The 12,623-nt window shown below is 45.3% G+C and overlaps 2 protein-coding genes across 18 annotated transcripts in view; one reads left to right on the forward strand and one right to left on the reverse strand.

The window, feature by feature from the left end:
- The window catches only part of LOC128704417 (uncharacterized), a 51,981-nt gene that overhangs the window by 33,912 nt on the left and 5,446 nt on the right, over positions 1–12,623 (forward strand). For 8 of the 15 annotated variants that reach the window (XR_011394389.1, XR_011394390.1, XR_011394388.1 and 5 more), the window contains one exon: positions 3,833–5,537. The exons of 6 other annotated variants lie outside the window; for them this stretch is intronic. Coding sequence is in view for 1 of the 9 variants with exons in the window: in XM_070103229.1 (XP_069959330.1) it covers positions 3,833–3,842 (10 nt within the window). In the remaining 8 variants the exon portion in view is untranslated. Of the gene's footprint in view, positions 1–3,832; positions 5,538–12,623 lie in introns of those variants that run through there. One more of the 15 variants, XM_070103229.1, reaches the window with a different exon arrangement.
- Positions 3,778–12,623, reverse strand: part of LOC138855192 (tigger transposable element-derived protein 1-like) — a 38,150-nt gene continuing 29,304 nt past the window's right edge. For all 3 annotated transcript variants that reach the window (XR_011394385.1, XR_011394387.1, XR_011394386.1), the window contains one exon: positions 3,778–3,948. The gene's annotated coding sequence lies outside the window, so the exon portion shown is untranslated. The remainder of the gene's footprint in view (positions 3,949–12,623) is intronic.

Consider the following 12,623-nt stretch of genomic DNA (forward strand, 5'->3'; position numbering starts at 1 on the left):
ATTGCACCATACTTTGGTCTCACAGGCCACAAAAGTTATGTGGAAAAATAAAATAGTGAAAAAAAAAACAAGAAACCTTCGAATAAAAGTAAACCAAAGTTTACCGGGTGAGCGGCAGTCACCACTGTTGCCATACACGGCTCATTTTCTGCAAACTTCACGCCTCTATATCTCGGTAAGTACTGATGGCAAAAAATTTTTTGGACTAAAACAATCAGAAAAATAATCTTAACATTTTCATAAGAAAAAATAATTTTTTTTTCAAATATTTTGCGACACCAGGAGACACTTCAGGATTAGGGCTTGTGACAGTCAAAGGGTTAAGTTCATTTACTCTATTATTAACAAGACCAATATCTAACTCGTGCTTTTATTGAGCCTAATCCGCAGAAGACTTGGCAGACGATGCAACATCCCCCCAATGAAAAGCAGGGGTGTCACTAGCACGTTAAGAGACCATACAATAAGTGTCAGGGGTCCGAGACTGTTCAACTGCCTCCCAGCATACATAAGGGGGATTGCCAACAGACCCCTGGCAGTCTTCAAGCTGGCACTGGACAAGCACCTAAAGTCGGTTCCTGACCAGCCGGGCTGTGGCTCGTACGTTGGTTTGCGTGCAGCCAGCAGTAACAGCCTGGTTGATCAGGCTCTTGCTCCTGGGGGATTTCAACTTGAGGCACCTAAAATGGAAGAATATAGCAAATAATGTTGTTGCAGTGATAACACCAGGAGGCAGCTCAAACGAGAACTCACACAGGAGCCGAGTCTCGACCCCTGCAACCACAATTAGGCAAGTACACACACACACACACGAGCTATTAAATCTCTGCACAAAATTCAACTTAAACCAGCAAATAATAGAGCCTACTAGACTGGAGAATGCACTAGATCTCATCTTCACTAACAATGATGATCTGATACGAAATGTCACCATATCAAAAACAATATACTCAGATCACAACATAATCGAGGTTCAGACATGTATGCGCGGAGCCCCAGACCGACAAAATGAGATTAGTCATGAGGGAGCCTTCACCAAATTCAACTTCAATAACAAGAACATAAAGTGGGACCAAGTAAATCAAGTCCTAATCTGGTAAGATGGACTAAGCAACACAGACCCCAACTTATGCCTAGAACAGATTAACTCAGTGGCACTTGATGTATGCTCAAGGCTTATTCCTTTAAGAAAAAGGAGGAGTAGATGTAAAATAGAGACAGGCGCTCCCTTTACAGGCGACGGAAAAGAATAACAGAGTGGCTAAAAGAGGCCAATATATCTGAAATGCGTAGGGAGTCACTGGTCAGAGAAATAGCAAACATCGAACTTAAGCTAAAGGAATCTTATAGGAGTCAAGAATCGTGGGAAGAACTAAAAGCCATAAATGAAATCGAAAGAAACCCAAAGTACAGTGGACCCCCGCTTAACAATCGCCTCCCAATGCGACCAATTATGTAAGTGTATTTATGTAAGTGCGTTTGTACGTGTATGTTTGGCTGGGCTATACACCACCTGGCTGAGCTATACAACACCTGGCTGGGCTATACTCCACCTGGCTTGGTTATACACCACCTGGCTTAGTTATACTCAGATGGTCTCTACAGATTCAGCATTTTCCATAAATGTAACAACTTTTCTGACTAGGATGTTAATCTCTGAAGTATTGTAGCTCCTGCTCCTGTGTCCTCACATCAAACAAGCAAATGTTATTGTCTGCTAGATGGTTTGTACATAAGATCAAATGAATAGATCTTTGATTATGCAGCATCCTTGGCTGGGGTTGAACTAGAGTAAAAAACATAATAGTTACATCATTTTTTTTTTTGATGTTCTGGTGGTGTTAGTGTTAGCAAAGTAGGAATAATCAGGGGATTCAGAGACCCTGGTTAGTGCAACTTTGAGTCCTGGAGGTGGGAAGTACAGTACCTGCACTCTGAAGGATGGGTGAGAATGTTAGTCTTGGAAGTGGGAAGTCCAGTACCTGTACTCTGAAGGATGGGTGAGAGAAGTACAGTACCTGGACTCTGAAGGATGGGTGAGAATGTTAGTCTTAGAAGTGGGAAGTCCAGTACCTGTACTCTGAAGGATGGGTGAGGATGTTACAGTCTTGGAAGTGGGAAGTCCAGTACCTGTACTCTGAAGGATGGGTGAGAATGCTAGTCTTGGAAGTGGGAAGTCCAGTACCTGTACTCTGAAGGATGGGTGAGAATGTTACAGTCCTGGAGGTGGGAAGTACAGTACCTGTACTCTGAAGGATGGGTGAGAATGTTAGTCTTAGAAGTGGGAAGTCCAGTACCTGTACTCTGAAGGATGGGTGAGGATGTTACAGTCTTGGAAGTGGGAAGTCCAGTACCTGTACTCTGAAGGATGGGTGAGAATGTTACAGTACTGTAGGTGGGAAGTACAGTACCTGTACTCTGAAGGATGAGTGAGAATGTTAGTCCTGGAGGTGGGAAGTACAGTACCTGTACTCTGAAGGATGGGTGAGGATGTTACAGTACTGTAGGTGGGAAGAACAGTACCTGTACTCTGAAGGATGGGTGAGGATGTTACAGTTCTGGAGGTGGGAAGTACAGTACCTGCACTCTGAAGTATGGGTGAGGATGTTACAGTCCTGGAAGTGGGAAGTACAGTACCTGCACTCTGAAGGATGGGTGAGGATGTTACAGTTCTGGAGGTGGGAAGTACAGTACCTGCACTCTGAAGTATGGGTGAGGATGTTACAGTCCTGGAAGTGGGAAGTACAGTACCTGCACTCTGAAGTATGGGTGAGGATGTTACAGTCCTGGAAGTGGGAAGTACAGTACCTGCACTCTGAAGTATGGGTGAGGATGTTACAGTTCTAGAGGTGGGAAGTACAGTACCTGCACTCTGAAGTATGGGTGAGGATGTTACAGTTCAAAGGGTCACATTAACTGTGGTGTTGCATTGCTTCTGACAAGACAGCTATTGAATGAATGATGATGAATGTCTTTCCTATTTTATTTAATTGCCCCATCATGGTGGGAGATGACTGATATGTAAAAAAAAATATATAATCTTTTTCTGTATTATTTTTCAGGTCTCTGTATTAAAGACTGCTACACAGTTTTGAATGGCAGATGACCAATTGCTGGATAATCAATGATGTATTTATTTAGCCACACAGTTGTGTGCATGATAATTTGTATAAATAATGTGTATAAATGTGTAGGATGAGGATCTTCCATGACACTGTATATCTCTGAATTCATATAGGTAACGAATAACAGCATTTTTATGCCTTTCTCATAATTCAGTGTTATACAGCAGCATTGTACAATCAGTGCCATTTTGTGATGTAGTGCTTGTGAGGTCACTGAGGGAGACATAACCCCAGTAAAGTGTCACACACCTTGCCTTGGCAAATAGCTGTCAGACATGCCTCTCGGCTTAAGTCAGGTCTTTTATTCTTGAACTGGTGTCAGGTTGTAACATGTGGTCTATGCCTTATGGGGAAGGTGGAGTGCCTTAAGGACCATATAAGCTCAAGGAAACAGCTAGAGAGAGAAAGAGAGATGGGGGGGGGGGTTGGTGACAGGTCCTGTGAGCAGAAGCCCTGGACAGTCGTGTGTAGTGGACCATGCATTGCGAATCTCGGGTCAGCTGGTCGGTGAATTAAGAATGAGTACAAGTCCGTGTTACTGATAACATCTACCCTTTCTCTGGTAATAAGTCTCATAGGTCAATTGTTTGTATTATGTAATTTTCCATCAGGATATGTTGTATTCTCGCTCTTTATGTTAGGTAAACTATAGTCATAGTTCTCATTTTTATTTGTACCCTCTTATGCCATTCCATATTCTGTTACAGACTGGGATAATACAGGAGATGGGTTCACTTGCTGGGATACCTCAGGCAGAGTGGGTAAAGGTCTCACAATTTTCAGAAGTTTTTTTCAATGTGCCAACCATCCCAGGCAGGGTGACCTAAAAAGAAAAACGTAAGTTTTTTTTATATTTAGTGATGTATACAGGAGAAGGTATTACTAGCCCCTGGCTGCTGGCATTTTAGTAGCCTCTTATGACGCATGACTTTCAGTGGAAAAATTATTTTCTTATGCTTAGATGTTGCTGGCATAGCAGTGTGGTACAGTTGTCTTAGTCATGGAACAATAATGTATAAAGCCAGGATTACCTATACATTTATCATTTACAAGTCATAGTAATGGTATAGACATATACAATATTGTACAGTACAGTGGTACCTCGGGATATGAAATTAATTAGTTCCAGAAGGCTGTTTGAGTGCCGATACCAAACGAATTTGTTCCCATAAGGAATAATGTAAATTAGATTAATCCATTTCAGACCCCAAAAAAACACTTAGAAAAGCACTTACATAAATACACTTGCATAATTGTTCGAGTTTTGAGGGGTTCGTATCCCGAGGTACCACTGTATAATGTTCGTATCCCAAGGTACCACTGTACTTTGGTTAGTGTGGATCTAGTGGGCCCAGAGATTTTAATATCAGTATTATATAATATTAATTATGAGGTTTGTATATAACATTGGTGGTGATGTGTCCCTAAAAATACTGAGCACAATAAACATGATTAAAGATCTATTAGAATTTTACCCAACTTATAATGACGATAAAAAAGAATACAGCCTCTCCTCACTTAGCGATGTATTTGTTTGCCAACGACTTGGATTTATGACAGGCTCTGTCCAGTATGCATACATAAATAATGTATATTAGACCTGATTGGCTCTATTCTGTTTATTACAATATATAGTACACTGCTGTATAAATATTTAAAAGTATACTAAAAATGTTATAAATGTTGCAGAGGTGACATTAAAACAATATCAAAGATGGTTGACACAGAGAGACTACCATTATAGTATGATCCTCACTTAAATACAGATTTGTTTACTGACATGGTCTTAGGAACGGAACTCCATCGTTAAGTGAGGAGAGGCTGTATAACAGTACCAGGAAGTTAAGTGAGGAGAGGCTGTATAACAGTACCAGGAAGTTAAGTGAGGAGAGGCTCTATAACAGTACCAGGAAGTTAAGTGAGGAGAGGCTTTATAACAGTACCAGGAAGTTAGAAAGACATTATATACTGACCTATGGTAATAAATAGCAGTAAAAATGTTATGTTAGAATCTTTTTTTTGTTAGCAATTATTTAAGTTTCCAAAATATTTTTAATATAAATGTAATTAACTGATTAGGGCTACAACCATGTAAAACCTTTATAGATTACACGTAGTCTGGGTTTGTCATTCTAAATGCTGGACCTAATTGTAGACAGCCTGTACTGTCTGCACAGACAGCCCATGCTGTCTGCCAGCTTAGTTCATATTTCGCGTCACTCAGATGCTGCCCTCTGTAGCCAGGCCTCACGGTAGGCACGCCAGCCTGCCTGCTCTTGCCTCGCTCTAACTCACACAGCGGCCTAGCAGCAAGACACAAGGCCTACTAGTAGCTCTCTCTCGTGGGATGGCCCTGCCTGGGCCATGGGCACAACACACAAGCCTGTGTACCCACCACGACTTAACAATAAAGTAAGAAGCCTCCGAAGATGTATCATTTACTCCCCGCTACCAGAACACCAAACAAACGCTTTATATAATGAGCTGTCACTAGTCCGAGTTTATGTCGGTCTAAATGCTGGACCCAACAAGCTCTCACTAGTCGAACTCACAGAAAATCAATTTAGACTCGTTTTACTTTTTTTTTTAACTGAAATTAACTCTATTTCAGTACAACACAATGTTTGTACAACTGTGCTTCTCACTTTATACTGACCCACCACTGTGCTTCCCACTTTATACTGACCCACCACTGTGCTTCCCACTTTATACTGACCCTCCACTGTGTTTCCCACTTTATACTGACCCAAGACTGTGCTTCCCACTTTATACTGATCCACCACTGTGCTTCCCACTTTATACTGACCCTCCACTGTGCTTCCCACTTTATACTGACCCACCACTGTGCTTCCCACTTTATACTGACCCACCACTGTGCTTCCCACTTTATACTGACCCTCCACTGTGCTTCCCACTTTATACTGACCCTCCACTGTGCTTCTCTCTTCATACTGACCCACCACTGTGCTTCCCACTTGATACTGACCCTCCACTGTGCTTCCCACTTTATACTGACCCACCACTGTGCTTCCCACTTTATACTGACCCTCCACTGTGCTTCCCACTTTATACTGACCCACCACTGTGCTTCCCACTTTATACTGACCCTCCACTGTGCTTCCCACTTTATACTGACCCAAGACTGTGCTTCCCACTTTATACTGACCCACCACTGTGCTTCCCACTTTATACTGACCCTCCACTGTGCTTCCCACTTTATACTGACCCACCACTGTGCTTCCCACTTTATACTGACCCTCCACTGTGCTTCCCACTTTATACTGACCCACCACTGTGCTTCCCACTTTATACTGACCCACCACTGTGCTTCCCACTTTATACTGACCCACCACTGTGCTTCCCACTTTATACTGACCCACCACTCTGCTTGCACTTTATACTGACCCACCACTGTGCTTCCCACTTTATACTGACCCACTACTGTGCTTCCCACTTTATACTGACCCTCCACTGTGCTTCCCACTTTATACTGACCCTCCACTGTGCTTCCCACTTTATACTGACCCACCACTGTGCTTCCCACTTTATACTGACCACTGTGCTTCCCACTTTATACTGACCCACCACTGTGCTTCCCACTTTATACTGACCCACCACTGTGCTTCCCACTTTATACTGACCCACCACTGTGCTTCCCACTTTATACTGACCCACCACTGTGCTTCCTACTTTATACTGACCCAACACTGTGCTTCCCACTTTATACTGACCCACCACTGTGCTTCCCACTTTATACTGACCCTCCACTGTGCTTCCCACTTTATACTGACCCTCCACTGTGCTTCCCACTTTATACTGACCCACCACTGTGCTTCCCACTTTATACTGACCCTCCACTGTGCTTCCCACTTTATACTGACCCTCCACTGTGCTTCCCACTTTATACTGACCCACCACTGTGCTTCCCACTTTATACTGACCCTCCACTGTGCTTCCCACTTTATACTGACCCACCACTGTGCTTCCCACTTTATACTGACCCACCACTGTGCTTCCCACTTTATACTGACCCACCACTGTGCTTCCCACTTTATACTGACCCTCCACTGTGCTTCCCACTTTATACTGACCCACCACTGTGCTTCCCACTTTATACTGACCCACCACTGTGCTTCCCACTTTATACTGACCCACCACTGTGCTTCCCACTTTATACTGACCCACCACTGTGCTTCCCACTTTATACTGACCCACCACTGTGCTTCCCACTTTATACTGACCCACCACTGTGCTTCCCACTTTATACTGACCCTCCACTGTGCTTCCCACTTTATACTGACCCACCACTGTGCTTCCCACTTTATACTGACCCACCACTGTGCTTCCCACTTTATACTGACCCACCACTGTGCTTCCCACTTTATACTGACCCACCACTGTGCTTCCCACTTTAACACTCACACTAACCCTCCACTGTGCTTCCCACTTTACACTCACACTAACCCTCCACTGTGCTTCGCACTGTACACTCGCACTAACCCTCCACTCTGATTCCCACTTTATACTTGCACTAACCCTCCACTGTGCTACCCACTTTATACCTCTTCAAAGGGGGCTCCTTGGCGTGGTGAAGAGGCTCTTGGTCTGAGGAATTAGCCCTGTCGGTCTTCTTCCTCAGACCGAACCTAATTACCCCCCATTCTCCCCTTCCCTATCCCATCCTCCCCTTTTTCCATTCCTCCTCCTCCTCCCCACCCCTCCCTTTTGCCCTTCCTCTTTTTGGCCTTTGGGATTTCTCCCACAGGCGCGCTAGTTCCTAGGTAGGGGAAAGGACACCGGGGTCCATCCCATTCAGTTGAGGTTCTTGGTGGTGGCGTAGTTTGCCGTGGAATTTGGATTGCCTGGGGATGTCCCAATCCCTCTCCGGTATCCCGGAGTAGCTTTGGGTGTCTTTCGGGCGACGGATGTATCTCTGGAAGCCACCTTTCGGATTCTGGGGGTGGTGGCCGAAGGAGGTATGCTTTGTGGCGGATATCTGGCCGCCCTCTCTTTTGTCCACCGAGGTAGCTCGGCAGATGTGAGGTTGCTATCCCGGATTGCTGGTTTACTGGCATGAAGGGTAGGGTATGGCACGGGTTCCATGCTGCATCTGCGCTACTAGCGGTGCTGAGGTCCTCTTGGGCGCGGAGGGAGATTTCCGGCCCTTTCATTCCTCCTGGGAACTATTCCTCCCCGCTCCCCCCTTTTTTTATTCTTTTTTTTATTTTTATTTTCTTTTCTTCTTTCTTTTTTTTTTTCTTAAAAACAAAAAGCAAAGGAGTAACCTAACCATGGCAGCCCTAGTCCATGAACCCACTACCCCCAGGCCCCTTCTTGATACCGCACCCCATTCTGACCCTGCCTTGTGTTTAGACCACTCTTCGGACACTCCTGATGCCCCTGTACCTCTTGCTGGTGCTGTTTCCTCACCCACTTCAGGTACCGGGGCTTCGACTGACTCCTTTGATTTGTCTGAACTCCGCTCTCCTTTGACTATGCTTCCGGCTTCTCCCTCTACGGTACGGCAATTTTCGAATCGCCTGCCCATTTCACGCCGGACCAACTCCGGTCCTACTCCTAAACGCCAACGTCAATCTCCTGATGATGCTCCTTCGTTACCTTCCCATTCTACTCGGAAAAGACCGACACGTCAAGCACTCCCTCTCCACGCTCAGTTTCGGACCACACAATGGACTAAATTCTTTACTTTAAGACCGACCTCTTCTTCTGCCTACCTTTCTGACCATAGTATTGGCAAAGCGCTCCTGCTTCATGTTGGTAGAGATATTTCATTTCATGCTCTCAAGAGCGGTACGCGCATCGCCACTGTCCAGAATGCTACCCAAGCTCATGATCTTTCTCTCCTTTCGAATATTGATACTACTACTATCACTATTGAAAAACATCATTCTCTCAATTCTTGTAGTGGTACTGTCATTCTGCCCCATACCATAGTCCAACAGAATTTCCAGTCATGTGGCAATGACATTTTTGAACAGCTGGAACTCCAGGATCTCCCAATCCTCAAAGTAGACACTTATGTCCTTCCTGCCCGGGGGCGGAGACGTTACCCTTGCAATGTGGCTCGTTTAACTTTTGACAGCCGAGAACTCCCGTCCTCTGTATATGTCGCGGGACATCGGTTACAAGTTCGAAAGGTGATACCTACACCTCAACAATGTAGAAATTGCTGGCGTTTTGGTCACCCAGTGAAATATTGCAGATCTATGGCTGAATGCCCAGTCTGTGGTGCCGACGACCATTCAAATACATCTTGCAGTCAACCTCCATCTTGCCTTAATTGTAATGAAGCTCACCCTTCGTACTCCCGCTGTTGCCAAGTCTACTTAAATGAACGTGAAATCCGTTGCATCAAAGAGGCAGAAGGTCTCCCTTATGCTATGGCAGTTACTCGTCTCCGCCTCCAAGGGAGACTACCCCGTGTTTCTTATTCTCGTGTTTCCAAACATCCTCCCACTTCTGGGGTCCCATCTTCTGCAGCCTCCTCTGTTGTTACCCCTCCCATAGCCACTCCGGCATCTAATCCTTTTGCCGTCCTTGGCTCTGACGTCCCGACTACAACTCAGTCTGTTCTCACATCTTCGCGTCCTTCCTCACAAGCCCCAGTATCGACAAGACCTCGTACGACACCTAATACCAATCGCCCCTCTACTTCTCAGAAGTCCAAAAAATCCACATTGCTCAAATCTTCTTTGCCCCTTCCTTCCCTTCTTCCACCTCCACACTTTACCTTTCCAGTCTCTGTACCTAGTTCTTCCCCTCTCTCTGGCTCTATTACAAGTGTGGAGATTCACCCTCCTCCTCGTACTATGCCTTCCACCCCCGTCCCCTCCCAAGTTTCTCCCTCTTCTGCCACCTCCCAGGTTTCTACCTCTTCTGTCCCCCCCCCACACTTCATCTCCAGTCCCTTACACTCTTCCCTCCCCCTCTACTTTGGTACAGTCCATTACTGTCCCAATCTTTACTCACCCTCCTCCTCCTATCTCCAATATGGTCTCCCATACATCTTTGAATTCAGAAACACTTGAAGCCATTTCAGAATATATTGCAGAAACTAAACCTTCAATGGACACTGATTCACTTCCTGTTCCTTCTCTTCCCTTTCCTCCATCTTCACAACCCCATTCTTCGCAACGCTCCGTTCCTTCGCTACTTGAACGTCTTCCAATGCCACCACATGTTGACTTTTCTAACCCCTCTAGTCCGTAGGTGCCTTTACCTACAGATTCCTGGTATTTTCTTCATCGCCAATCATGGCCTATTTACAGTGGAATATCCGCAGCCTCAGGGGTAATCGGGGTGAGCTTCAGATGTTGCTTTCCAGGTTTTCCCCTGTTGGTGCTTGCTTACAAGAACCAAAATTACACTCGGCTGTCTTCCAACCTATCTCAGGCTATAATTTATTGTATTCTTCGGATCCTTTCTCAGATGGGACCTTTAATGAAAGTGCCCTTCTTCTACGCAATGATATTCCGTACTGTCAACTATTTGTCCATACCTCGCTGCATTACACTGCAGCCCGTATCCACTTGAATAAGTGGTTTACAATATGTTCTTTATATCTCTCTCCTTCTCGAGCATTTTCTATCCCAGACTTTGCCTTTCTTGTTTCATCCTTACCACCACCACTTCTGTTACTTGGTGATTTTAATGCCCACCATTTCCTCTGGGGGGGGGGGTCTTATTGTGACTCACATGGCATCCAGTTGGAGGCTTTTCTCGCCTCTCACCCCCTCCATGTTTTAAATACGGGTACTCCCACCCATTTTGATCCTCGTACTCATACTCTCTCTTGCATCGATCTATCAGTCTGTTCTTCCTCCACTGCACTAGACTTCACCTGGTCTGTTCTACCGGACTTACATGACAGCGATCATTTTCCGATCATTCTTACTTCTCCTTCCTATTCACCACCTTTCCGTAGCCCTCGCTGGCAATTTGATCGGGCAAATTGGGATCTTTACTCACCTCACTGCTTTTAGTGAGGTTCCTTCTTCATCCTCCATTGATGAGCTCCTACACATCTTCTCGACGTCAGTTTATACCGCAGCTTCTCATTCTATACCCCAAACCTCAGGCAGGCATTCTCAGAAGTGCGTGCCTTGGTGGTCTCCTGCTTGTGCTTGTGTAGTACGTTTGAAACGTGCTGCATGGGGCAGGTACCTGTACAATAGAACCGCTGAGAGACTTCTTGATTTTAAGCAGAAGCGTGCGATCGCTCGCCGTGTCATCCATGAAGCTAAACGCACTTGTTGGCGAGACTATGTTTCCACCATCACCTCTGCTTCTTCTATGAGTGCAGTCTGGAAAAAAGTGAGGAAATTGAGTGGTAAATACTCTCCTGACCCGGCTCCTGTTCTACGGGTCGCTGGTGTTGATGTAGCAAACCCTCTCGATGTTGCGATTGAACTTGGCACACATCTGGTCCGTATTTCCCGGGGGCTCCATCTATGCCCCTCGTTTCTTTCCTCAAAGTCTGCCAGAGAGTTAGTACCCTTGGACTTTTCTTCTCTCAGAGAAGAAAAGTATAATGTGCCTTTTACACTTCAAGAACTGGAGGCAATGCTCTCAGCTTGCCGATCATCGGCAGCTGGGCCTGACGACATTCATATTCGTATGTTACATTTACATCGGTCAGCCCTTGTAGTCCTCTTACACCTCTTCAATCTTATTTGGGCACAAGGAGTTCTTCCCCAGCTGTGGAAATCTGCCATTATTCTCCCTTTCCGCAAACCGGGTACTACAGGACATGATGCCTCCCACTATCGTCCCATCGCTCTTACTAGTGCAGTTTGCAAAGTGATGGAACGTCTCGTAAATCGACGTTTAATGTGGTATTTAGAGACACACAACAGTCTCTCCGCTAGTCAATATGGCTTTCGTAAGGGTCGTTCTACCCTTACTACGCTTGGATACGTATGTTCGTAATGCCTTTCCGAATAATCACTCAGTTATTGCCATATTTTTTGACCTTGAGAAGGCATATGACACAACTTGGAGGTATAATATTTTGGCCCAGGCCCATTCCTTAGGCCTCCGAGGCAATCTACCATCCTTCCTTAAGAACTTTTTAACTGACAGACATTTCCGTGTTCGAGTCAATAATGTTCTTTCCCCGGACTTCGTCCAAGCTGAAGGTGTCCCTCAGGGATGTGTTCTAAGCGCAACACTTTTTCTCCTTGCTATAAATGATTTGGCCTCTGTTCTTCCACCCAATATTTGGTCATCACTCTATGTTGATGACTTCGCTATTGCTTGTGCAGGCGCTGATTGTCATCTTATTGCAGTTTCTCTCCAGCATGCGGTCGACCGTGTTTCCACTTGGGCCACCACGCATGGGTTTAAATTTTCAAGTACCAAAACTCGCCAAATTACTTTCACTAGACGCTCTGTTATCTCCGATCATCCTTTGTATCTCTATGGCTCCCGTATCCCCGAACGTGATAGTCAGGTTTCTAGGCCTTCTCTTTGACCGTA

This window comes from Cherax quadricarinatus, chromosome 84, assembly GCF_038502225.1.
Source record: "Cherax quadricarinatus isolate ZL_2023a chromosome 84, ASM3850222v1, whole genome shotgun sequence".
In the NCBI taxonomy this organism is placed as follows: Eukaryota; Metazoa; Arthropoda; class Malacostraca; order Decapoda; family Parastacidae; genus Cherax; species Cherax quadricarinatus.